Raw genomic sequence first — 25,465 nt, 5'->3', positions numbered from 1 at the left:
TTTTTTTCATAATTTCATCAGAGGAATGAAATCTTAGCATTAATTTTGGAGATTCATTGTTATTGTCTCCATATTGACCATTTTTGACATTAGAATTTGAATGATTAAAAAAAAAGAATTTGAATGATTAAAAAGCCATTCCTATCTGTGTCCATTCTTACAGTGAAATAGTACAAACTTTAAAGGAGTAGGGGGAGAGGTTGGTCAAAGAATAAAAACTTTTAGTTATAAAATGATTAAGTTCTGGGGATCTAATGTACAATTTGATGCCTGTAGTTAATAATACTGTATTGTATACTGATATTTGCTAAGATAGTAGATCCTAAATGTGCTCACCACATCAAAAAAATCAAAAAAGGTACCTATGTGAGGTGATGATTGTGTTAATTAGTTTGATTGTGGTAATCATTTCACAATGTATACATATATCAAAACATCACATTGAACACCTGGAGTATATATAAATTTATTTGTCAATTATACCACAGTAAAGCTGGAAAAAATTAAAATACATATATATATAGGCATAAATCATTTTACTTCACTTTGCACATACTGCAGCTTTTATAAATTGAAGATTTATGGCAACCCTGGGTTGAGCAAGTCTATCAGTACCATTTTTCCCACAGCATTTGCTCACTTTGTGTCTCTGTGCCACATTTTGGTAATTCTTCAATATTTCAAACTTTTAATTATTAGTATATTTGTTATGGTGATCCTGCAGTCAGTGACCTTTGATGTTACGATTGTCATTGTTTTGGGGCACCGAGTACAGTTTCCATATAAGACAGGGAACTTATCGATAAATGTGTGTGCTCTCACTGCTCTACTGACCTACTGTTCCCCCATCTCTCTCCTTCTCCTTGGGCCTCCCTAATCCCTGAGACACAACAATATTGAAATTAGGCAAATTTATAACCCCTACAATGGCCTCTAAATGTTCAGGTGAAAGGAAGTGTCACACATCTTTCACTTTAGATCAAAGGCTAGAAATGATTAAGTTTAGTAAGGAAGACATGTCAATAGCCGATATAGACCAAAAGCTAGGAGTTTTGCACCAAGCAGTTAGCTAAGTTGTGAATGCAAAGAATAATTTCTTGAAGGAAATTAAAAGTTCTAATATAGTGAACACATGAATGATAAGAAAGGGAAACAGTCTTATTGCTGACATGAAGAAAGTTGATTCCAACAGTCATTGATGACTTTGGGGGGTTTAAGACTTCAGAGGAGGAAGTCACTAACTACAGATGTGGTGGAAAGAGCAAGAGAACTAGCGTTAGAAGTAGAGTCTTAAGTTGTGACTAAATTTCTGCAATCTCATGATAAAACTTTAACAAATGAGGAGTTGCTTCTTAGGGATGAGCGGAGAAAGTAGTTTCTTGAGATGGAATCTACTGGTGAAGACACTGTGAAGATTGTCGAAATGACAACAAAACATTTAAAATATTGCATCGACTTAGTTGATAAAGCAATAGCAGGGTATGAGAAAATTGACTCCAATTCTGAAAAAATTTCTACTGTAGGTAAAATGCTATCAAGCAGCATTGCATGCTACAGGGAAATTGGTTTGTGAAAGGAAGAGTCAACTGATGGGACAAACTTCATTTAAGAAATTGCCACAGCCACCCCAGCCTTCAGCAACCACCACCCTGATCAGTCAGCAGCATCAACGTGGAGGTGAGACCCTTCACAGCAAAAAGCTCTCTGCAAGCTCAGATGATAGTTAGCATTTTCTAGTAACAAAGTATTTTTAAATTAAGGTACGTACATATGCTATTGCACAGTCAATAGACTACAGTATAGTGTAAACATAACTTTTATATGCACTGGCAAGCCAAAATAGTTATTTGACTCACTTTATTGCGATACTCATTTTATTGTGGTGGTCTGGAACTGAACTGTCCATATCTCTGAGGTATGCTTGCGTGTTGAAAGTGAATAAAAAGGACAACAGATAGCTGAGATCTATGGCCATTTTATATGGTTACAGAACCAGACAGTGGATAGAGCAAAAAATGCTTCAGAATGTCTTAAATTCCTCTTAATTATATGTCAGAAAAGTAAGGCAAAACATTTATTAATTGTTCCTATTACCTGCTTGGTTCTCATAGAACATATTGAGAGAAATTTAAAATTAAAAATTTTTAGCAAGCAAACCAGTAGGTCAGAAATATGGGAAGAAAAACAGTTGTTCTTTCTAGAAAAATTCAGTTTCTTGTGGTTATACAACCCAGGTCCCAGTTTTTTTATTGCTGGCTAACAGCTAGAAGGTGGCTCTCAGCCTAGAAGGGCACCCTTTGGTCTTAGCCAATGTGGCCTTCTTACAACACGGTAGCTTACTTCTTCAAGGCCCACAGGATAATCTCTCAGGCTTCTTGTAAGAACTCACCTTATTAGGGCAGGCCCACCCAGCACAGTCTTTCTGTTGATACTCAAAGTCAGCAGATTCGGGACCTTAACAACATCTACAAAATTCCTTCAATTTTGCCATCTAACATAATCTAATATTGACCATATCATCACGGAAGTAACATCAGGGCATGTTTGCTTAGTGATGAATGACTGCTTAAAATAGCACACTGCAAACATGATCCTATAAACAAATGACTATAATTGGATTATACATAAACTTTAAATTTTATATCCCTTTACATGTTACAAAGTGCTTGTACATATGCTGCCTCATTTGATTTTTATGACTACCTGTCAGAGAAGCACAATAGGTATTAGCCTAATGATATCAGTGGAAAAAAAAGAAGGCTCAAAGCTGTGAAGGGATTACCAAAAGCTCTACAGCAAATTAGTAGTAGAATTGGGATTTGGGCTAGGGTCTTTTCACCCTATGGTCCAGTCCTCTTTGTTGCTAATTCTACAGTTTTCAAACTGTATTTGGTGAAGTTCCAAGGAGAAGTCTCAGGGATTACTCAAGAACTGAGGGTGATACTAACAAGCTAGGGCTTAAGGTCGACATCACGGCTCTACTTTTGTTTGTTCTATGTTCGTTGGCGGTTCTATACAAGCTTTAATAGCCACTGCACTGCTCCATGCTGCCTTATTAAAGGTAAAAAAGAATGTTTACAAAAAAATACTTAGTTTAAAAAATGGTTTAGATAGGTGTATACAAAAAAACCAAGAGTCTATTCCAGTAAAATTTTAAGAAGTTGTCATGTCTTGCAGCAGCTGTTGAACCTTTCAGAAAGAAAAAAAAAAAAACCTGTATTAAATAGTTGGTTTGAAATGTAAACTTAGGAAAAAAAGATGAAACCCACCTCTGTCACTTTTTAAATAAGTATAAAAAATTAGTACCTTCTTAATATCTGGTCTCTTATTTTTCTTTTCATGCAAGCATTGACTAGCAACAGAGTACATAGTTTCAATGGAAGTAGGATCAGTGTCATTCATCTTTGTATCAATATAGTCTTCAATTGTCTTTTCTTCATCTTCAATTTCTTCTTTAATATCTAGCTTTAAAACAAATGTTTTGTTTTCTTAAAGATTTTATTTTATTTATTTGTCAGAAAGAGAGAAAGAGAAGGAGAACAAGCAGGGGAGTGGCAGGCAGAGGGAGAAGCAGGCTCCCTGCTGAGCAGGAAGACCGATGTGGGGCTCGATCCCAGGACCCTGGGATCATGACCTGAGCCAAAGGCAGACACTTAACCGACTGAGCCACCTAGGTGTCCCAAAACAAATATTAAAACTTTAGTAGGAGTTTCAAACAAAAGTGAAGGAAATCAGAATGTAAATGGAATTATCTAATCTACTTCATAATAAAATGTACTCTTCTTTTACTATTTTTATAAACTTACTAAGAGTTAAAGACATCAGGAGAAACTCTATTCATTTATTTATATATATATATTTATATGCAGATACATACATACACATCTTTTAGATACTTTCAGCCACTTGCCTTCTAATTTTTGTATTTATGTTGCTGAGCAAATTGCTCTCATATTCCCACTGGCATCATTTACTAGGCCGCCAGCACAGGGTGATTTGCTCCTTTTTATTTAATTTTTTTATTTTTATTTTTTATTTTAGGGTGATTTGCTTCTTGATGTGCTCCAGATAATGCAATTCCAATTTCTGGACCCAGACTTCTCCTCCCAAAACAGCAAACTTCTCTACGAGTACTCAAATTATTGAATCAAAGTGAAAAAAGGAGAAGGAAAAAGGGGACAGGGGCATGATAAAAAAGTAATGTATAGGGAGAGAGGCATAGGACCAGGATGATGTAGTGGGTTGAGCAGCGGCCCCGAAAACAATACGTCCAAGTCCTCATCCCCAGAATCTATGAATGTGACTTTATTTGGAGAAAAGGTCCTTGTGGATATAATTAAGTTAAGCATTTTGAGATAAAGTCATCTTAGATTACCCATATGGGCCCTAAATTCAATGACAAGCATCTGTACAAGAGACAGAAAGAGAGAAAACAGACACAGAGAAGATAATGTGACCATGGAGGCAGAAACTGGAGTGAGGTGGCCTCGAGGCAAGGAGTGCCAGCAGCCACCAGAAGCTGGAAGAGGCAAGGCAAGAGTCTCCCCTAGAGCCTCCAGAGGGAATGTGGCCCTCGACAACACCTTGATTTCAGGCTTCTTGCTTTCAGAACTATGAAAGAATACATTTCTGTCATTTTAAGTCGCCGTTTGTGCTAATTTTTTTTATAGCAGCCCTAGGAAACTAATATCATGAAAAAGACTATTTATAGGTGGTCGATTGTAAACTCTCCAGAAACTCTTCCAAAAGAATTTTGAAAGTGTTTGAGTGATGGCAGAATCTAGTGATATAAAGGTTCCTTCAAGGATCACTCCCTTTTGGTTATACTTATCATAAAATCTTATTACTTTATAGTCATACTGCATTCAAATCTTAAGAATAAGTGAAAGTATTTAATCATCCCTGCAGTTTTTTTGATTTTTCACTATTATGTGGTCATGTGTAAAACTTATGACTGAGATGGATTCTGTATTTTTCTGTATTTCATCCTTAATCAAACCACAGGTTTGAGGCTTTTATAACATTCTGAAGGTGGAACAAGTCTCAGGGAAAAGGATTTAGGCCTTTAGACTGGTGGACTTTACTTAAAAATATAAAAAATTACAAGATAGAAAAAAAACAAGTTTCTTTCTTTCTTTTTTTTTTTTTTTTTTGGTCCTCCTGTATTTTTAATTTACACACTTTCTCTGTATAATCCAGCCCAAACCCAAAGCTTTATCTATGCCTGGCACTAATGCTTTCAAAACTCTATCTGCAGCCCAGGCTTCTATCTTGATGACCAACACCCACTGGGACAGATAATTTTATTTCTTTGATGAGGACAAAATATACTACTATAAAAAATCCAGATATTATGCAAACAATAACTTTTCACAGTAATATTATGTTCTATAAATATACTTCAATGTGAAATTTTACATAATAAGTAATACTGCATTACTACATATTCAGGGAACCATGGAAGGTTTTATAATGTATTTTTTAGTAATGGACACTAGTAACAATATTATAATATATAGATATTATACTCACTGCTTTTCTTAAGAGTATGGCACCAAGCCCTTGATCAAATATATCATACATTTTGACTTTCTAACCTCCATTCTAGGGAAATAATCTGTTATACATATATTATCTGAATTTGTCACACTGGCTTGCCTCATTAGAATACATAAATTAGAATAAAGTCGGCGTAGTTATTTAACTAGTTTTAAGAAAAACATATATGATAGTAGATATTTCTGCAATCTTTAGATTACAAAAGATTTCTGTAAATCTTTAATTTTATAAAAAGAACCTCCAAGTTCTTAAAATTTACAGGAAAAAAAAAGGCAAGGCATAATTTTCTTATAGTTTTAGCATTCAGTTGGTCTATTTATATCATTGCCAATGAATGCCTAATAAAATAGGTAAAGTTTTCTATCATAACTTTATAAATAAAATACTCCATAATGGAAATGGATAGAAAATTTTCTAGCAATTCCACTCTGATACAAATCTGAATGGAAGCCATATTGTTTTTCCTCTCTGAGCTGAAAAAGCTGTTAGTAATCACCCTGAAAGTAACAAAATAAAAATATAAGATCTAAAAAATCATATAGTTCTATTCTGGTTTTACCCAGAACATAGAATATATGAGTTATCCAAGCTTCACAAATACTTCGTGGCACAGCCGAGATTAGAAATATGTGATGCTCTTTCCATATGCCACTATGTAATTGCCAATGAAAAGATTGCCAATAGAAAAAGACATTGCTAGATGCCAAATTTACCCGTATAAATTTAGATTATAAATGCAAAGGGAAAAGGACTGGAAAAAATAATAAATCTTTCAATTACCAATAACTGAGGCTCACGGTGTTCATCCACAGCTGGAAGTCCAGTTATTATTTCTAATAAAACCTATGAAGACAAAAAAAAGTCCATTACTGTAATACTTAAGACAACATATGGAAAGAATATGGATCTTGACCATGAAATCTGATTAATCATTTCCACACATTGCATTATGCCTTTAAGGCATTAAAGCAGAAAGGACAGGGGCACCTGGATGGCTCAGTTGGTTAAGCGTCCAACTCTTGGTTTTGGCTCAGGTCATGACCTCGGTGTCCTCGGATCAAGCCCCGCATCAGGCTCCTCACTCAGCAGGGAGTCTGTTTGAGATTCTCTCTCGCTCCCTCTGCCCCTCCCCCTGCTCATGTGCTCTCTCTCTCACTCTCTCTCTCTCAAATAAATAAATAAAATCTTTTTTACAAAAAGCAAAAAGGACATGAGCTGTGGTCATTTCACGCCACCACTCCTTCACAGAAACCCTGGGTTCCACCAATCCCCACAGCAGTGCTTTTCTATTAGCAACTTACTAAATAATCAGCTCCACTCTATATGTGTTCTGGACATTCTTTCTCTGGTCTTGCAGGGCATTCTTCGCAAGAATAATTTTCTCTGGCTTTTAGAATATTATTTTCTAAATTTTAGGCATACCCTACAACTCTGTGCCTTAACTTCACAGTGCTGTCTTGATGGAAACATGTATGCAACATATAGGAAACACATATGCAAAAATAATATGAAGTAGAACCTGATTTCTTCAACTACTCTCACTCACTCCATCTTAAAAGTTATTCAGAACAGACCAGATCAGAAAATGCCAAAGTGTATGTCTTTTAAAAAAATTTCATTAAAAAAAATATGACACTAAAATGTGTGCTGTATGACATGGTTTGTTTTATGCACTAATTGTTTTTTTTTTAATTTTATTTATTTTTCACAGAGAGAGAAAGAGCATGTGCACAGACAGAGGGAGCGGCAGGCAGAGGGAGAAGCATGCTCCCCGGTGAGCAAGGAGCCCGATGAGGGACTTGATCCCAGGACCCTGGCCAAAGGCAGACACTTAACTGACTGAGCCACTCAGGTATTCCTGTTTTATGCACTAGTTTAATGTAAGCTTTCATAATAATTTATGACAATAGTATGGTAAAAAAGTCATTCCTTATAGTTACTTCAGAAATCCATTTTAAAGAAATCTACAAATTTGGAGAAGCTTTTATAACGTTATCATTTAACTAAGGGTTAAAGTAAACAATATACACATTTACATAAGAGAGCTAAGCAAGACAGGTGTCTCAAAATATTCTACTTCAATTCCACAGTTATAGCCAGAATGATTATGTTTACTAATTATATATGTGAAACTTACCACACCAAAGCTGTAGATGTCAGATTTGGGTGTTATCTCTCCTCGTAAAGCCTCAGGTGCCATATAAGCTGTTGTTCCCACAATTCTGCTAGTCATGACTGTCTGGGCAAACTTCTCAGAAGCCCGTGCAAGCCCAAAGTCAGATATTTTGGCTGTAAAGTCTTCATCTAGTAAGATATTTGCACTGAAAAGAAAAAAAATATTTTTCTTTTCAAGCAAGCCAAACAATTCATATTTACATACATACAGAACATATGTACATATTTACAGAGTATATCATTTTATAATACACGTCATAAAAGCCTGAAATTTGTATAAATAAATCTAGATTTCAGATTAAAGCTAAAGAGAAAAGATTGTCTTTTTTTTTTGTTTCTTGAGGAAAAATTTTAGGAGAATAAAAATGAAATAAAACTGTCCACGTTAGTGAGAGATATTTTCATTATTTCATAAATAATTTATCACAGGGAAAATTTCCCTCAGTCTCCTAAAGCACCATTCTTATTCCTTTCCTAATATTTCTCAACTCATTTAAAAACAAATTTCCAGCCAAAGTATCTCAATTATTCATTTCTTTATGCTTCTTTTTAAGTTTTTAATTTTAATTCCAATATAGTGAACATGCAGTTATACTAGTTTTGGGTATTATTCTTTTTTCTTTTTCTTTGGTGCTATCCTAAATCTTTCGAAGAGGAAAGAACATGGTTAAAAGGTCTTCATTCATTCATCCATTACTTGCATTCACTCATGCATGTACAGTTGCATTCAATAAAACTTTATCAAGGAATCACTACATATAATAGTATTTAAGCTCAGACCTGCATGAAGGGGGGATTTTCAAATTCTGTCTGTGACAAAGGTACATAACTAATTTTTCAAAATCCAATAAATATTCCATAATGGTGATATTAGGTACAAAATGCTGACAGAACAACCACATGCTGGAAGAACTGGAGAAAATTCTAAGAAGATGGTGAACAGGGTGCTTAGTCTTGTAGGAACTGTTATAAGTTGAAGGTTAAATGAGGGATAAATGGCATTTCAGGCAAATGGAGCAACACGTACATAGTGATTAAAACATAAAAACATGATCAATTTTAAGAAACTGGTCCCAAGGAAACATGGAGACAATATGAACTTGATCCTGTGAGAGCAGGACACCAGCAAAAGTTTTCAACAGTAAGGAATTGGTGCTGTTAGACTAGATTTATTTTTAAGATTTTTATTTATTTATTTGAGAGAGCAAGAGTGAGAGTGAGAGTGAGGTGCGCACAAGTAGGAGAAGGAGCAGAGGAAGAGGGAGAAGCAGACTCCCCACTGAGCGGGGAGCCCGACACTGCCCCAGGACCCCGGGATCACGACCTGAGCTGAAGGCAGAAGCTTAACCGACTGTGCCGCCCAGGCACCCCTAGATTTGATTTTTAAGAACACAACCTGGCAGCATAGTAGTGAATAGATAAGAACTGGAACAGACTAGTTAAAGGCTGATCAGGAAAGCTTGTAATAAACCAAATGAGAGATGGTGAGGGTCTGAATAAAGAAAGAACACTGGGGGGAAAAAGGAGCTGAGAATTTTGAGGCACATTCAATGAACTTTGTAATGACTATGATATGAGGAATGAGAAAGTCTTTAGCTTGAGAGACAGGATGAATAGTGACTTCATTTGATCAGGGAGGGAATACAGGAGGAAGACTTTGGTTTGGAAGAGAAAATGAATTTGATTTCTTTTTTTTTTAATATTTTTTTATTATGTTAGTCACCAAACATCCCTGGTGTTTGATGTAAAGTTCGATGATTCATTAGTTGCGTATAACACCCAGTGCACCATGCAATACGTGCACTCCTTACTACCCATCACCAGCCTATCCCATTTGATTTCTGACGTGTTAACTTAGAGGCTGCTGTGGGACCAGGCGAGGTGTTTTTGGTCTGGAGGTATTGAAAATATAGGATCAGAGGCTGATGATACAGATTTGAGTGTCACCCACACACAGATAGCAGGTGAAGTCAATATAATGTCAGCAAGAACACGTTGTGGGAAGAGAAGAGACACGAGGTGAGAATAGGAGGAAATACATCAATAAGTAATGGATGAGAGATTGTGTCTGTTCTCTTGTCTATGGCTGATCCCTTTACTTGGACTCCTTCCTATGTTCTCAGGAACCTTACTCCATAAATTATCTGACTTCTCTCTTCTATTTTATCATTTCCCTTTTCCCGTAGGTATAAAAACGTGCTTTAGTCTCTGCCATCTTAAAAAAAGTTTCCTGAATGACACATTATTTCCAGCAATCATCCTTCACTATCTAAATGTCGTAAAGACTTGTCTACACTCACATTTCAGTTCTCTAGCTCCCACTCTGTACTCAACTACATCCTGAATTCTGCACAATTACTATGGGGAGGTAGGGCTCTGTAAAGATACTAATGATCTTCAGGGCACTAATCAAACGGTGATTTTTCAGTCCTCATCCTGACCTCTAAAAAGCAACTGACATTTTTCACTAGTCCCGCTCAGGAAATACTCTCTTTCCTTGTTTTCGCAAATACCACACCCTCTAGGTTCTCATCTGACCTTTCTGTGCCTACTTTCTTAAGATTCCTTTTTGAGATCATTCTCTTATATTTGGCCTTTAAGTCTTAAAATTCCTCAGGACTAAATCTTGGGACCTTTCTCTAATCCTTACTTCTCCTTAAGAGAATACAATCATGTAATAGGTCTTCAATTATCATCTATATGTAAGTAATACACAAATTTATATCTTCAGCTCAGACTTTTTTCAGCTCTGGATCTGTATATTGCACTAACATCTCCACTTCTATATCTTAAAAGAATCTTAAACACAACGTGTACAAAAGAGAATTCACATTCTCAACCCTCAACCTAGTCCTTTTCCAGTGCTTTCTATGTAAGCGAATCATGCCACAATCGTCCCAGAATGCAATTCAGGAAGCTAGAAATCCAGGAGTCATTCCTGACATGTTCCTCATCCCTGACCCTTCTGCAGCCAAGATATCAGCAAGTCCTCCCATTTTATTCTTTTTTTTTTTTTTTAAAGATTTTTATTTCATTTATGTGACAAAGAGACAGCCAGAGAGAGGGAACACAGCAGGGGAGTGGGAGAGGAAGAAGCAGGCTCCCAGCGGAGGAGCCCGATCTGGGACTAGATCCCGGAATGCTGGGATCACGCCCTGAGCCGAAGGCAGACGCTTAACGACTGCGCTACCCAGGTGCCCCCCTATCTTATTTTTTTTAAAGATTTTAAAAAATTTATTTGAGAGAGAAAGTGAGAGCGAGAGAGAACATGAGTGGGGGAAGGGGGGGAGGGAGAAGCAGGTTTCCAGCTGAGCAGGGAGCCCAATGCTGGACCCTGGGATCATGACTTGAGCTGAAGGCAGACACTTAACCAACTAAGACACCCAGGTGCCCAGTCCTGCCATCTTAATCTCTCAAATCTGCTCACTTCTTTTGACATGAACTGCTACCACCAAGACTTCTGTGATAGCCTCCTAACTATCCCTTCTTACAAAGTGTTCTCTACACTCAAGTCACAGTGATCTTCTCCAGACTTAAACATGATGCCACAACTCTACTTCTAATTTTTCAATGGCATCTGATTACATTTATGATAAAACTGAAGTCTTTAGTCTATTAGATCCTACAGGGGTTAGCTCCAGGCTGACTTCTATAATTTTATTTTCTATCAATCATTCCTTCAATTTCTGCATTTCAGTTATACTGTGTTCATTTCACTTCCTGTAATTCACCATGCTCCCATGTTCCCTCTTAACAATGGTCTTACAAATGTAGTCCCTTCTGTCTAGAATACTAACTAAAGTTCTATTATTAGTGATTACTTGATTGATGTCAAACACTACAAGTGCTACTTTTGCTAACTATATTATCTACAGTGCCTAGCATACAGTAGGTGCTCAATTAAATATTTGTCATTTACGCAAGAAGAAAGAAAACTGAAATGCACCCACGGAGGACGAGAGCGATCCAGAAAATAATTTTGACAAGGCAAAAGTAGTCAAGAAAAACAAATGCCATGCTGTTCAAAAAAAAAGATCACATAGGGTGAGTACTAAAAGTAGGTCAGTGGGTTTGGAATAAAGGAGATTATAGATGTCTTAATGAGAAGAGGTTTCACGGAGTGCTGTAAGTTAAGACATGCATATGAATATTGAATAGAAAGAGTGAGAGCAAGTTATTCTCTAAAGACGGTTTTCCAAAAGCTTTTTTAAAAGTAGCATTTACCTTTTAATGTCTCTATGAATATGATGGTTTTCATGTAAAAAACTGATGCCATTAGCTGCACCTTGAGCAATCTTGCATCTCATGTGCCAAGAAAGTGGTGGAGTATCATCCTTATGAAGTAAGAAACCAACCCATTAAAAAAAAAAGGATAAAAATATCTACAGAGAATATATAACAGAACATTTTTCTAGGCAACTACTGAAAATGATATATCACCAAGAATTTAGGATTGCAATTTTTAAAAATTGTTCAAAAATAATCTCTAAATAAGACCAAGTCAGAGTTAGCATTTCTTATTTGACAAGAAAAATATATAAGAGCACCTTCAAAGACTGGTCTTGTCTGATAATTTTGTGTTTAAGATTATTACCTAATAGAATAGCAATCCCAGTTGTTTACCTATCAACTGTATAATTTTCAAAGAGCAGGAAAAATATTAAGATTAATGTGGTTTAAATAATCTTGTCACAAAGTGAATATTAGTATTCCAACACATAAATAGAAAGCCGAACAATCTGATTAACAAATATCTTACCAAGCAAGACAGCCTGTCTAGTAATGAGCCATTGGGCATATAAACATACACTAAGCAGAGGTCATCTCCATCACTTGAGAAACCAAGCAGTTCTACTAAGTTCTCATGTTGACACCTACGACAAATAATTTTCCACTCAAAATTATTATGACACATACATATATTCAGCTGTAGGTTGGAGGTTATTCAATTTAGAGCTTCAACAGAAAAAAAAGAGCAAAAAATGACAGGCTATCCATATGTTTATAACGTGTTTATGTTTATTTTAACTGTTTACAATTTTCTGCAAACAGTTCTTTTAGTCAATATTGATCAACATTAGAAGCAAATCCTTTTTCTATTTTATTTAGTTAAGTAATCTCTATATCCAAGGTGGGGCTTGAACTCACAACCCCGAGATCAAGAATCGAATGCTCTTCTAACTGAGCCAGTTAGGCGCCGCCTTTTTCTATTTTATAGTACAAGCTTAATAACTTAGAATTTGGAACTTGTGAGTTTGGTTAAGGACTGGGCTGATAATTACTTTTGTGTAGCACAATTTTCAATGATAGTTTTACAGGCAAGAGTTCAAGAAGTCTGTTGAAACTGGTCTGGCAACCATTGCAAGAATTTTCTAACACATCCAAAGTACTGATTTATAGACATCTGATCTCTAACCACACCTAATTTACACATAGTTGATCTTTAATGACATCTTATTATTTATAACCTAATTTGAATTTCTTTATCTACTTGAAAGGAATAAAACTAAAGAGAGCTGAACTATAACAAAACCTTAGGTATCTGTGGTACAGTAGAAAGAAAACTGGGCAAAGTCCTAAGCTTAAAGTTCAGCTCTGCCACCCCCTGGATATTTGACCTATAGGCCAAATTAACACTTAACACGTTAACAACCTCACAAAGCTTCAGCAACTTCATCAAATGTGGATAATAACCCTTACCATGCAACATGGATGCTGTGAGAATTATATGAGCAAATACATGAGTGCCTAGAAATAGACTTAGAACATAATACGTACTCCATCCAAGTGCTTACTCATTTTGTTGATACAAAATCATCTAAAATTCTGGCATTTCATGATTTCAAATCAGACTTTAACTTGAAATCAGTCTATCCTCATAAATATTTTAAGAAGTGCAAATTAAAACAATAAGTACTCTATTTTCCATCAAACTGGCACAATTTAAAAACGAGTAGGTAACATCTGCTGAGCTTGCGCTATATATAAGCCACTGTAGTAAGTTAGTTACCTGCTTTGTTTTATTTAATCCTCACAATAACTTAATGAAGTAAACACTATTACTATCCCATTTTATAGAAGAGAAAACTAATGAATAGACAGTTAAGAAACTTGGTCAGGGTCATTCTGCTAGTAAGGTCCAGAAATTGGTACTTATTAAGAAACAGAAATAATATTCAATGTGGTGAGGTAGCAGTGAAATTTAAATTTGTAATACATTGCTGGTAGGAGTATAAATTACCCTAATTTACTCATAAAGCCATTTGGACATGTACTTGGAAAGTTTTTAAGAAGTTCATGCATTCTGAACCACTGATTGTTCTAGGATTCTACCTGATAAAATAAGCAGAGTTGCATTTAAAGATTTATATACAACGAGATTTAAAGGAACTTTAATCTATAATATTGAAAATTAGAAACAAACCTAGTAGGGTATGGGGTTAAATAAAATATAATCATCATATATGCTAAATAATTAATATACAATACTTTAAAATTAAAACTAATATACAATAACAAAATATTTTAAAATTATTTTTAAGGACATGGGAAAAATGCTACACACATCATGAGAAGCAAGCACATCAAAATACTAGCTATGGCTCTCTCTGAGTGATATATTTAAGAGATGGTTTTCATTCTTTTAAATATATATTCCTGTATTTGCTAGAATCTTTGAACAAATTACTTTAAGGATTGCCGAGTGGGTGTAAGACTCGGGGGAACAAAATCCCGAAAGTTGTTTTTTTAATCAGCGTGCATTATTTTTACTATGACTAAATTAATTCCAGTCTATTATTTCTTTCTTAAGGTTAAGCAGTTACAATTGGTAACTTATAGGAATGGGTGTAATTGCGTGTAAATTGGTAAATCTCATTAGGATTCATACCAATAATGTTGTAAGGTGACAGATGGGGACTAATTGTGGTGAGCACTGAGTAATGTATAGAATTGTCAAATCGGTATATTGCATACCTGAAACTAATATAACATTGTAAGTCAATTACATTTCAAGAGTAAAAAGAAAAAAAAATTTTTAAAAAGGAAAAAGAAAAAAGCTCAAGCTCTGGAATCAGACAGGTGTGGATATGAAAACCAGATCTCATTTTTACGGGCTACGCGGCCTCGGGCAAGTTGCAAAACCTAATTGAAAAAAAAAGGTAGGGGAGGTTATAATAACTGTTATGAGGACTAAATGAGACCAGACACATAAAATACACTGCACTACAATTATCAGAATAGAATCCTGATTTGTTTCTCTTACTCTTCCTGATGACGCCCAACAATTGTCAAGTGTACTGGGTCAATGTCTTCTAAGGATTCTGGCATATAAATTTTTTCTGGTTTAGGGTTGTTAACATATCTAAGGGCCTTTTATTCTGTAATTTTTTTTGTATCTCCATAACTTAATTCTCGTGAATTTGGGAACAGCAAACATGATAACAGAAGATAGTTGAAATCCTTTGGAACTTTGCTATGATGTAAAGTAAGAAGTGCTGTTTAAGCTCCAGGCACATGAGTATATGTAGTCACAGACTTGTAGAGTCAAAATTCTTTCAATTCCTCTCATCTAAACCCTTTAGCTTAATTCTACATATTTGGAAATATCACTAGTTCATGGCACCACTCTGGGTGAGAAACCAAGTCCCTTCCTCCTTGATCTGCTCTCTTCCGCTCTACCACATTGCCAAATTAACTTACTTTGCCATAACTTTTATTTCTTGATCAAACTGCTGTTTCAGTTCTTCAGTACTAATGTCAACCATCTGAAAAAGTAAAATAATATATAATACAATACAGTACAATAACCGCAAGGCTCCTAAAGATAGAAGGAGGTGCAAAAGATGGCCTGGCTGATCTTGCTTTCCTTAAAATAGCAAGGCATTATTCTCCCCATTTTATAGAATAACTGAGAACTAGAAATATTAATGATTTGTTCAAAGTCCCATGGCTAGTTAGTGGAAGGGAAAAAAAAAACCTTATAAACCATATAACCATATAAACCTCACTCAGTTATTGTAGGAACAAAATGAAACAATATGAAACTTTACCGCATAAGCATTCTGAAGAAAAAATTTGCGGTAACAAAAACATAAGCAAATTTGAAAGGAAACAAAAGTATTTGTAACATATATGACAACAGGTGACTATCTTTACCATATTAATATATTTTAGGTGGATATTTCTAGAATATAATAAAAGAGTTATAATATAACAAATCAAGTACATGGTGAACACTCTAGGAGAAATGGGAATGAAGGACCTAGACAAGAATTTTTTCAATCTTTTTTCTTATTGTATATTTTTAAGCTTTATTTTTAAATGAGAAAAGTAACATAGAGTTATTTTTACAAAATTTTCTTAGTATCTTCCCATTGTCGTCTTGATTATGCATGAAGCACTATGTACAACAGGGCTTCTCAACTTCATTTTGTGAATCTTCTGAAATTATATGTATACTCATACGTGTATGTCCATAACTACATTTTTGTAGGGATAGGATGCATAGCCTTCAACAAATTTTTAAGTGTTAAGAACTACCAGCTTAGAATGATGTTTAAAGAAAACATGCACTGAAATAATATATTACCTAAAGATTAATTTAAAACTTATGATATAGCACACCAGGAAACAATTTTCCTTTAATTCTTTTACTCCTAAACATATAACTTACTGCTACAAGCTTCTTCACTGCTACAGTTTTGTTGTTCACGTAGCCTTTATATACAACTCCAAATCCTCCCTCTCCCATCTTGTTGCCACCAAGAGAAATGGGTCTCTCATCAAAGTTATTTGTGACATTCTTCAGTTCATAAAATGAAAAACTGTGAAAACCTATAAAATCAATAAAATAAGGAAAAAAGTACTTTGATAAAAAATATATTGGTTTTAATAACCTTAATATTTTCTCAACTTGATTATTTCATATACACACAAATATTTACAACTTTGGATTAGGCACGATAGGAGAGAGTACAGCTATCTTTTAAAATAAAAATTTAAGCTTTACCTTGAGAATTCTGCCTGGTGAGCCTCCACCCAAAATTCCAGTCACTTATGTTCTTTATAAAATGACCTTTCCCTCTTTTTTTTTTTTAAAGATTTTATTTATTCATTTGACAGAGAGAGAGAGAGAGCACAAAATGCCTTTTCAAGTCATGTAAATATTTACACACTTTGTCATACTTCTGTGGTTGTTTGTATGTCCTATTGCCTGTACTCACTGATAACACACTGACTAATACAATGACGATGGTGCTTAATAAGTCAGGAGAGGAAAAAGAAAACCCACAGAAGAGCAATGGCCAGGGCGCCTCGGTAGCTCAGCCGGTTAAGCGTCTGTCTTCAGCTCAGGTCATACTCCCAGAGTCCTGGGATGGAGCCCCATATCAGGCTCCCTGCTCAGTGGGGAGCCTGCTTCTCCTTTTCTCTCTGTCCCTCCCCCTGCTTGTGTGTTCTCTCCCCTTTCCCAAATAAATAAATTAAATAAATAAATAAATAACATCTTTAAAAGAAAAGAGCTATGGCCAGTGTGCACAAACAAAAGGGGAGATTTATTTCAAAGCAGTGATGGTCTTAATGACAAACCCACCAGCAGAAAGCACTGCAAATGTTACTTACGTGTATCACTACCTTCTAAACTTGTATTTTCTGGACTTGAGGAGTCAGGTGGCATACAGTTTTGTTCAATATTCTGCACAGGTAACACAAATGTCCTGTCTTTGCCATGGAGAGGCACATGCTTCTGCTGAACTGTTACAGCTTCTTTAGAAGGTAGTGTATGAACCGTTTTGGGAACAGCATCTGCCAAATGAAGTAAGATACAAGTTGTCCTCCCATAAGAAAAAGTGTTTATGAAAAAGTTAAATGAGGAACTCAGTTCATTTGACATCATTCCCATTTCCACAGGCTAAACCTCCTTTTTTCACAGCACACAAAAGAAGCTACCTAGTAAGAATTTGGAAGTTTTGGATAAAGATGAGTAGAGAGGGTAAGGTGGTGTTTTCAAAAAGTCTACAAGCCACCTACATCAGAAGCATTGAAGTGTTTGTTTAAAAACATCAGCCTTAACCCAAGTCAAGAATTCTAATAACAAGGTCTGGAATAGAGCCAAGAATCTGTCTATGTAACAAGAACCACAACTGATTCTACTGTACACTGAGTACTGAGAACTGCTGGTTTAAGTGGCATCAAAGGGGAAAAAATAATTTATGAAGAAGGCTTCTAGACAGTGACCTATCAGAATACAACATAAGGAAATCGTGATCACAGATCCCATTGGGGTGGAAGTTGAGGGCGAAAAAAAAAGCAAGAGCTCAAGAAAAAAAAAAAAAAAAAAAAAAAAACAACCCCAAAAACCCCCAAACCTAATTTCCGTCCTTCTAAACTTCCTACTGGCACAAAACTACCTGACTTGAATTGTGGGCTCAGACCCGATCACGAAGCCTCCATTTCCTTAGCAGCAAGTCTGCAGTGCCTTATGTCTGGGGTGCTTGTATGAGTTGGGGAGGCTGGAAAGAATGAAAAGCAGTTTCAAATATAAGGCTCATCTACCAGGAGAAAAAAGTAAGAGTAAGGAGACATGTTTCTATTTCTGCCACTTGCCTTTCCACCCTAATTGTTGATGCCCTACTCACACTCCGTTTACCTGGTAGCAAAAGACTTGCTGGGGCAAAAAACTCATTTTGAATCAAAAGATGCACAAGATCACCAACTGTGCAATTTGTGGTGCCCCAGTCAAACAGCAATTCACAAGTGGGACTTTTTCCAGTTTGAAGTAATGCTTCAAATCTCCTTAAAAGCAAGTGACAAAAAAACCAAAATTAGTATGCAAAAGACTTCATATGAAAATAGGAATCATTCCCCCATGCCCCGGTCTCGCCCCCAGCACCTCCTACAGTATTAAAGGAAAGGAGCAGCAGGAGAACCAGCGAGAATTACGGAGAACCGGGAAGACAGGCAGAAGGGAAAAAGATGCCGAAGGTGATGACAGTGTAAGTTAACATACACTGAATACTTATTGGGTATCTGCTCAGGGGGACACAGGATGCACCCACATGAACTCATTTAATTCTCAAAGATACTATGAATATAATACTAATTTATTAATGAGGAAACGGGTGGAGAGGTAAAGTAACCAGCCCACAGCCACACAGCCAAAACACTGAATTTAGATTGAGATCCAAATTCAGATCTCACTGACATAAGGGTGTGGTCTCAACCTCCTAAGCTATATTACTTCCCTACCTGACTTAATAACTCTGCTAGCCATATGCTTTTTAACAAATCATTCTGCTCAATGAAATAGAATGCTATACATAAACTTGAGGAATTACTCCTTTGATCTTAATCATATTTCAATTACGTTAAAGGAAAAACAGATCAGTTTTTCATTCTTATTTCTTTAAAAATTAGTTTGAAAAGTAACATTTAGGGCGCCTGGGTGGCACAGCGGTTAAGCGTCTGCCTTCAGCTCAGGGCGTGATCCCGGCGTTATGGGATCGAGCCCCACATCAGGCTCCTCCGCTATGAGCCTGCTTCTTCCTCTCCCACTCCCCCTGCTTGTGTTCCCTCTCTCGCTGGCTATCTCTATCTCTGTCAAATAAATAAATAAAATCTTTAAAAAAAAAAAAAGTAACATTTAAAAACTTGACATTTTTTTCTGGTTTGCCTCCAAATTTTTTATGTTGAAAAATTTCAAACTTACAGAAAAGTTGTAAGAATAATATCATGAAAAACTGTTTCCCCTTCACCTAGATACACCAACTGACCAGTGGAAACACTTTGCCACCTTGTGTTCTTGCCCTCTCCCTCTCCCTGTGTGTGTGTATGTGTGTGCGTGTGTGCACACACTTCAGAGCGTAAGCTAAACGCCTTGTAGAATGTCTCATAGTCTAGATTTGTCCGGCTACTTTCTCACGATTAAATTCAGGTTAAAAATGTTTGGTAGGAACACTACATAGGCGACAACGTGTTCTTCCCACTGCATCACATCCAGAGCCACATAATGCAGTCTGTGCCATTATCAGTGACCCAAAGTGTGATTACTTGGTTAAGGAGGTGTACGTCAGATTTCTTCCTTATAAAGGTAGCTTTACCCTTCATAATTCATAAGTAACCTGTGGGTAATACTTTGAAATCTTGTGCATATCTTGTTCATCGACTTTTTATCTTGTGGTTTTAGCATCACTGATGAGTCTTGCAGGCATCAGTTACCCATGGGTGGTTGTAAACTGGTAACTATCATTCTTTCAATAATTTTTTGCTGCCATTATTCTGTAGAGCTTTTTCTCCTTACCACCACTGCTTCAACTATTCTCCAAAAATTTTTAATAGTAATATCAATAAACTTTTCAAGGTTTAACTTAAGGTGCTTCTTCTTCTTCTTCTTCTTTTTTTTTTTTTTAAGATTTTATTTGTCAGAGAGCATGCACACACAAGCAGGGGGAGCAGTAGGCAGAGGGAGAAGCAGGCTCCCCACTGAGCAAGAAGCCCAATGAGGGGCTTATCCCAGGACCCTGGGATCATGACCCCGAGCCAAAGGCAGATGCTTAACTGACTGAGCCACCCAGGCATTCCTAAACTTAAGCTTCTTTCAAGAATTTAAGACGTTTATCCTTCATATGAGGAACTGTTTCCGGGAAGGACTAAGATGGGAGTTAAGGCTTTGGGATCTTTATCAGGTTATTACTGAAAATCACAAATTAATGTCTTTTCCTCTTGCTTCCAAAGACAGATTTGGGGCTGACATTTGGGTTGAAATCACTGACAAAAATAAAATCTATACTCACATTTTATAGTAACTCAAGCAGAGATAAATAGAGACAAAGAATGAGATTATCTGGAGATAATGTTGAAAAATCCTGGCTAAGAACTAAGAATTTTGTTCATAGATGTGTACATTTACAAGCAACTTTAAAATGTCAATTTGAAGAATTCCCAAAGCACACTGTTAAAGTGAAGTAGAGATTCACATACTTAGAATTTTACTAGAGATTCTTATAATACCCTTACGTTCAATTGGACATGACAAGTGTGAGGCAGAGGGAACTTTCTCAGCTTGCTAAACAGAAAACTACAGTAAAAATGGGAATCTTGATTCTAACCCAAAAACTTATCTGCAAGATCACAACACTAGCCTAGCTGACATAATGGAGAATGAAGCCAAAATTGCAAAAACAGAAAACGAAGAGGTTACTTATTACTATTATTTCCCCTGGAGAGAGTTTTATTTTCTGAATTGCAACATTAGATGGTATTTATATCTATTAATCATTCTAGATTGTGATATAAGAATTTAAAAAGGAAAAGAATTTTATACGTTACCTTATGTGAAACTGATTGTATCTATCATCACCAGATGGTTTTTTAATAGCTACTGCTAACTTCTTCCATCCTTCTTGAGGATCAATAAAATCTGACAGCTTCCTAATTAGTCCAACATTGAGGCAGCGCACATATGTTGAAGATGTTATGGGTTTGTTCATCTTCTATTCCTAAAATGTGGAAAATTCTCATTAAAATTTTACGGTAGTTTTAGCGATGACATCTGTAAGCTTATAAATCACATTTTGCTACAACATATGAAATGTTGGCAACTGATTACACAATAATAAAGAAATACTCCAAAGTCAACTAACTGATATCCTAAAAAATTAAAATTGTGGTTTATTTGTCTAATTGTCCTCTGGTCATACTTTCTTTCTCCACCCATAATTATCAAAACAAATTGAAGAATTATTTTTCTGAAATTTCTTAAGTGTAATTTACACAAAGAAATGAAAAATTCACTTTTTCAGAAAAATTTCTGAAAATTCAGAAAATAGTCAGGAATCAAATCTATTCATAAAAGATTTATTTTTCAATTTAAAATATTTTTCTCAATCAGTATTTATGTACTATTAGACATTTGCCAACACTCTTTGGTAGAAGTAAAAAAAAAAAAAAGTCATGAAATAACTAGAGTGGCATTAAAAGATATGGTAAATAACCAACCTTTCCTATCACATGCTCCACGTTATTTGAGTCCAACAGACCTGTCTGATCATAATTCATTCCCTACTAAGCCAAACCCTGTGGTTCACCCTTTAACTACACTCCAGAGAAAACCTTTATTTCCTCGGTCCCCTCTTTCTTTTGCCACTCCACCCTGGAGAGCGAGAGCCAGGGATACATTTCACAATTTTGCTTGTTCACCAGCACTGCTGAATATAGCTATAAAGAATTAGATAGCTGAGCAGACTGGTATGAACACAAATTAAGAGATTATATCTACCTACAGATTTTGCAGTTGCTCCAGTCACATTATTTTCCTTTATTTACTCAGATTTCTCTCCATTGTAAGAAGTACAATGTGATTGACAAACTAGTAAAGGAAGTTTGGTAATCTTAAAGGCGAGAGCTAAAATACAGGAAATTGAGAATAAAAAGTCTAGCTTAAAAAAAAAAAAAAGTCTGTAATAGGACCAGGGATAAATTCTGTAGCTCTCCTATACCCAGATTTCTAGCAGAGGTGATGGCACAGGGATACCAAAAAAAGGAAAGCCTTCTGTCAGCTCCTCTCTCTATATATGCCTGTAAGTTCTAAATCTCCAAATGGAAAATTTTACTTTAAACACACATTCATATATCACCACACACACATTTGGAAGAATATATACTAAAACATTAACTGTGATTATCTCTTGATGGTGATTTTTACGGTAGTTTTGTTTTCACTTGCTTGTCTGCATTTTCAATAATAAAAATAAGTTATTGTAGAGAAAAAATTAAAAAGTATCACTTCTTTTAAAGTGTTCAAGAATTTAGTGGGTTTAGGATTAATAGAAGTACAAAAAGATATTGCTTTCAAGTAAATAAATAAATATCTTCATGACTTTTCACATGCCATTAATTCTCATGGTAACCATTCATATTTTCAAACAAGACAACTCGGACAAGAACGCAAGGTAAGATGATAATTGAGAAATATACTAAAATGAATGTTTCCTTGTGGAAACCAATACTTCTCACTTATATGGATGTTCTCAAAAAGACAAAGTACTATGCCCCAAATAGGAAATAAAAGATTTTTGTCAAATGAATTAATGAAGTTTTAAGACTGTGCTTCATTAGCACTTTGATCAGAGGAAGAGAGTATAGAGGGGAAGAAGAAGATAGACTTAGAGGTTGCATGGGCCAGGCTTCTAATGTAGCTCTTCCACAAACCAATTATGACCAGACTTAATAACTAAATTTCTTCGGACCTTGGTTTCTTCATCTGAAAAACAGAGACGGTAATACCTAAGACTTGCTGTAAGATTTTAAAACAACAAATGCAAAGGGCCTATCAACAATTAGGTGGTTTTTAAAAATGTTGCAATAATTATTTTATGGCAGAAATTATTCTCATATCACATTTTTTTTTAAAGAAATGTGCAGAGTTGTATGAAAGCTCAGTTTTCAGAAGAGTGGTGAGGAGCTACTGACAGAGCAGAAATAAGAGGTCTGAGAATATAGCTAAACTTTTCAGGTAGCAGCAGTCTTATTTTATTAAGCGTAGTATTTTTGATAGATTTATAACCTCCCTTTATTCATTATTCACTCCCATGCTTTCTTAAGCGAAACATGCTAGATAACCATTAGTCTTTATTTTTGGACAACTGAGTACTAGAATTATGAGCAAAAGCTGGTGATACTTCTGGACCTATTAAATCATATAGGGCTGCCCCTCTCAAACGGGGAGATGTGCTGGTATACCATATATTAAACATAATATTTAATGCTCAAGCATGGATTTAAGTCAATGTAAGTAATTTAAAACGCTTTGGATATATTAAAATATATATAATGTTTGGATGTATTAAAACCTTAAAAACATTGTTTTTCAATATTCTGAAATATTGAATATTGAAATAAATCAAATATTTATTGAGTGTGTACTTTGTGCTGGATATTGATTCCAGTTCCTGGAGAGAAAATATTGGGAAAATAATAAAAAAACAACTGAACTCATGAAACTTATATTCTAATAGAGGAAGACAGGCAATAAGCAAATAAACTCTATAATAGGCTAGATGGTGCCAAATGTAGTGGACAAAAATAAACAGAGAAAGAGGTTCACTTTAAAACAGGGTAGTCAGAGTAGGCCTCAATAAGAAAGTGCCATGTAATTAAAGGTCTCAAGAAACCGGAAAGTCAGACACTGTGATATCTGTGGGAGAAGTTTTGGGGGTAAAACAAATACTAAAAATATAAAGGTCTGAAGTGCGCTCACTGAGAACAGTAGGGAGATAGTAAGTCTGGGAAGGAAGGAGCAGTAAAGTAGCAGATTAGATGAGAGCGGTAAGGCACCAGGTCTCCTAAAGCTTTATAGCTTTTGTATTGATTTTGTTTATCTTCTAGGAAGACAGTAGAGGCTTTGAGAATAGGAGAGATATGCTCTATATTCTTGTCTTAAAAGGACACTGGGGCTGCTGCTGAGAGTAAAGGATATTAGACTAAGAGCAGAGAAGCAGGAAGAGATCAATTAGCTGAGTACACCAACCACCTAGGGGGATGGTGCTGGTGGCTTGGACCAGAGTGGTAGCAGGGAAGGTGCAGTCTTAGGACGCCGGATATTTTCCAAAGTAGAGCAAATAGAATCCCATGTGCTGATATGAAGGGTGAGGAGGCTGCACCAAGGTTTTTGGCCTGAACGTTTCTCGACATTTACTTCGATGGAGAAGGCTGTGGATGGAGCAGGTTTGGCCTGCAAGATCAGGATCTTGGACTGGAGAGGTAGAAAGCAAACTTCAAATGAATGTTCAGCATGACAGCGTAAAAGAAATATGAACTTTCTGACAGATCTCTTCAAGGATTACCCCTAGAAAGGGAAAAGGCCGACTTTAATATTCTCTACTCTTAGGGCTCTTTGGGCAGATCTTTTCAGGCAGTAATAGAGCTCCTGGTTTCCATTCCAAATAGCTAAAATGTTTCCTCAATTTCTCAGGGTCTGCTTTTTATCCCTTTGTTTTCACTCTAGCTCCAGGCTGTCAGGTATACTTTTCCCATCTGATAATGTACTTATCTGATCCTTACACCCCTCTCCACTTTCTAATTTCCTGGAAGCTTGGAAGCCAGCGTGACAAGCTCATTAGAATCTCGTGGAAGCCCATAATGCCTTCCACGCGACGAGCATCTCTGCCCAGAGCTGGCCTTACTTCCTGGTTCTCAGGAAAAGAGATTCATTTCGTAAACCGGTTCTGGCAACACACCGCCTAGGAGTTGAGAAACCTGACGGGATGTCGGACTGAGCCACATAAGTACTTAGTGACGCCTCTCCACGCCCTAGCTTCCTCCTCAGTTCCAATTAACTTTCTGATCCTCGGGAACCCACCCGAGTCTTTACCCTGGAGCAAGCTGTGCCCACAGAACCTACTTCCTCTCTAGCTTTTCTCACTTTGAAGACAGAAGGCGATTTTCCTACCGAAACCGTCCTTCAACAACCCTGGGGCACAGGGATGGAGGCCAGAGCACAGACCTTGGACGACCTGTGAAGAAGACGCGCACGGCGGGAATTCCTTACCTGCCCAGTAGCCGGGCGCCAGGGCTGCCGGGGCACCGCCCCGCTGAGCCGGCTGCGGAGGAACCCGGGCTCGGAAAAGCACCGGGGCGGGGTGGGCCCAACCGATTAGGCCCCGCCCAGACCCCGCCCCAGACCCCGCCCCGTCCCTCCTCATGACGCCTCCAGGCGACTCTGCAGCGTGAGAAA

General features: G+C 36.4%; 1 protein-coding gene across 6 annotated transcripts; it reads right to left on the bottom strand.

The window, feature by feature from the left end:
* Positions 1–453: 453 nt before the first annotated feature.
* Positions 454–25,385, bottom strand: IRAK4 (interleukin 1 receptor associated kinase 4). Of its 6 annotated transcripts, XM_040642352.1 has the most exons (13): positions 25,280–25,367; positions 24,428–24,577; positions 21,061–21,230; positions 18,383–18,528; positions 17,356–17,538; positions 16,409–16,569; positions 15,436–15,500; positions 12,494–12,608; positions 11,959–12,068; positions 7,697–7,880; positions 6,340–6,402; positions 3,307–3,465; positions 454–3,189 (listed from the first exon to the last, which is right to left on the bottom strand). In XM_040642352.1, exons 3-13 carry the CDS (start codon positions 21,219–21,221, stop codon positions 3,154–3,156), a joined length of 1,383 nt encoding a protein of 460 aa, XP_040498286.1. In that variant the 5' UTR covers positions 21,222–21,230; positions 24,428–24,577; positions 25,280–25,367; the 3' UTR covers positions 454–3,153. The 6 variants fall into 6 exon arrangements, 5 of the variants coding, with proteins under 5 accessions (XP_040498286.1, XP_008702690.1, XP_008702693.1 ...); XR_005837911.1 differs by lacking the exon at positions 24,428–24,577 and having other exon boundaries at positions 3,307–3,461; positions 25,280–25,385; XM_008704468.2 differs by lacking the exon at positions 24,428–24,577 and having other exon boundaries at positions 25,280–25,385.
* Between the last annotated feature and the right edge of the window lie 80 nt (positions 25,386–25,465).

This window comes from Ursus maritimus, unplaced genomic scaffold (assembly GCF_017311325.1).
Source record: "Ursus maritimus isolate PB19 unplaced genomic scaffold, ASM1731132v1 scaffold_26, whole genome shotgun sequence".
Taxonomy (NCBI): domain Eukaryota; kingdom Metazoa; phylum Chordata; class Mammalia; order Carnivora; family Ursidae; genus Ursus; species Ursus maritimus.
This window is presented reverse-complemented; position numbering and strand designations above follow the sequence as displayed.

What these genes read in the sequence shown, in the direction of transcription:
- IRAK4 (XM_008704468.2), bottom strand. Translation starts at nt 21,221, where the DNA reads ATGAACAAACCCATAACATCTTCAACATATGTGCGCTGCCTCAATGTT. An exon ending in GAAATAAAAGTTATGGCAAA is followed by an intron (nt 12,609 to 15,435) that starts GTAAGTTAATTT and finishes TATTTGTCGTAG; the next exon opens with GTGTCAACATGAGAACTTAG. An exon ending in AGAGACCAGATATTAAGAAG is followed by an intron (nt 3,190 to 3,306) that starts GTACTAATTTTT and finishes TCTTTCTGAAAG; the next exon opens with GTTCAACAGCTGCTGCAAGA.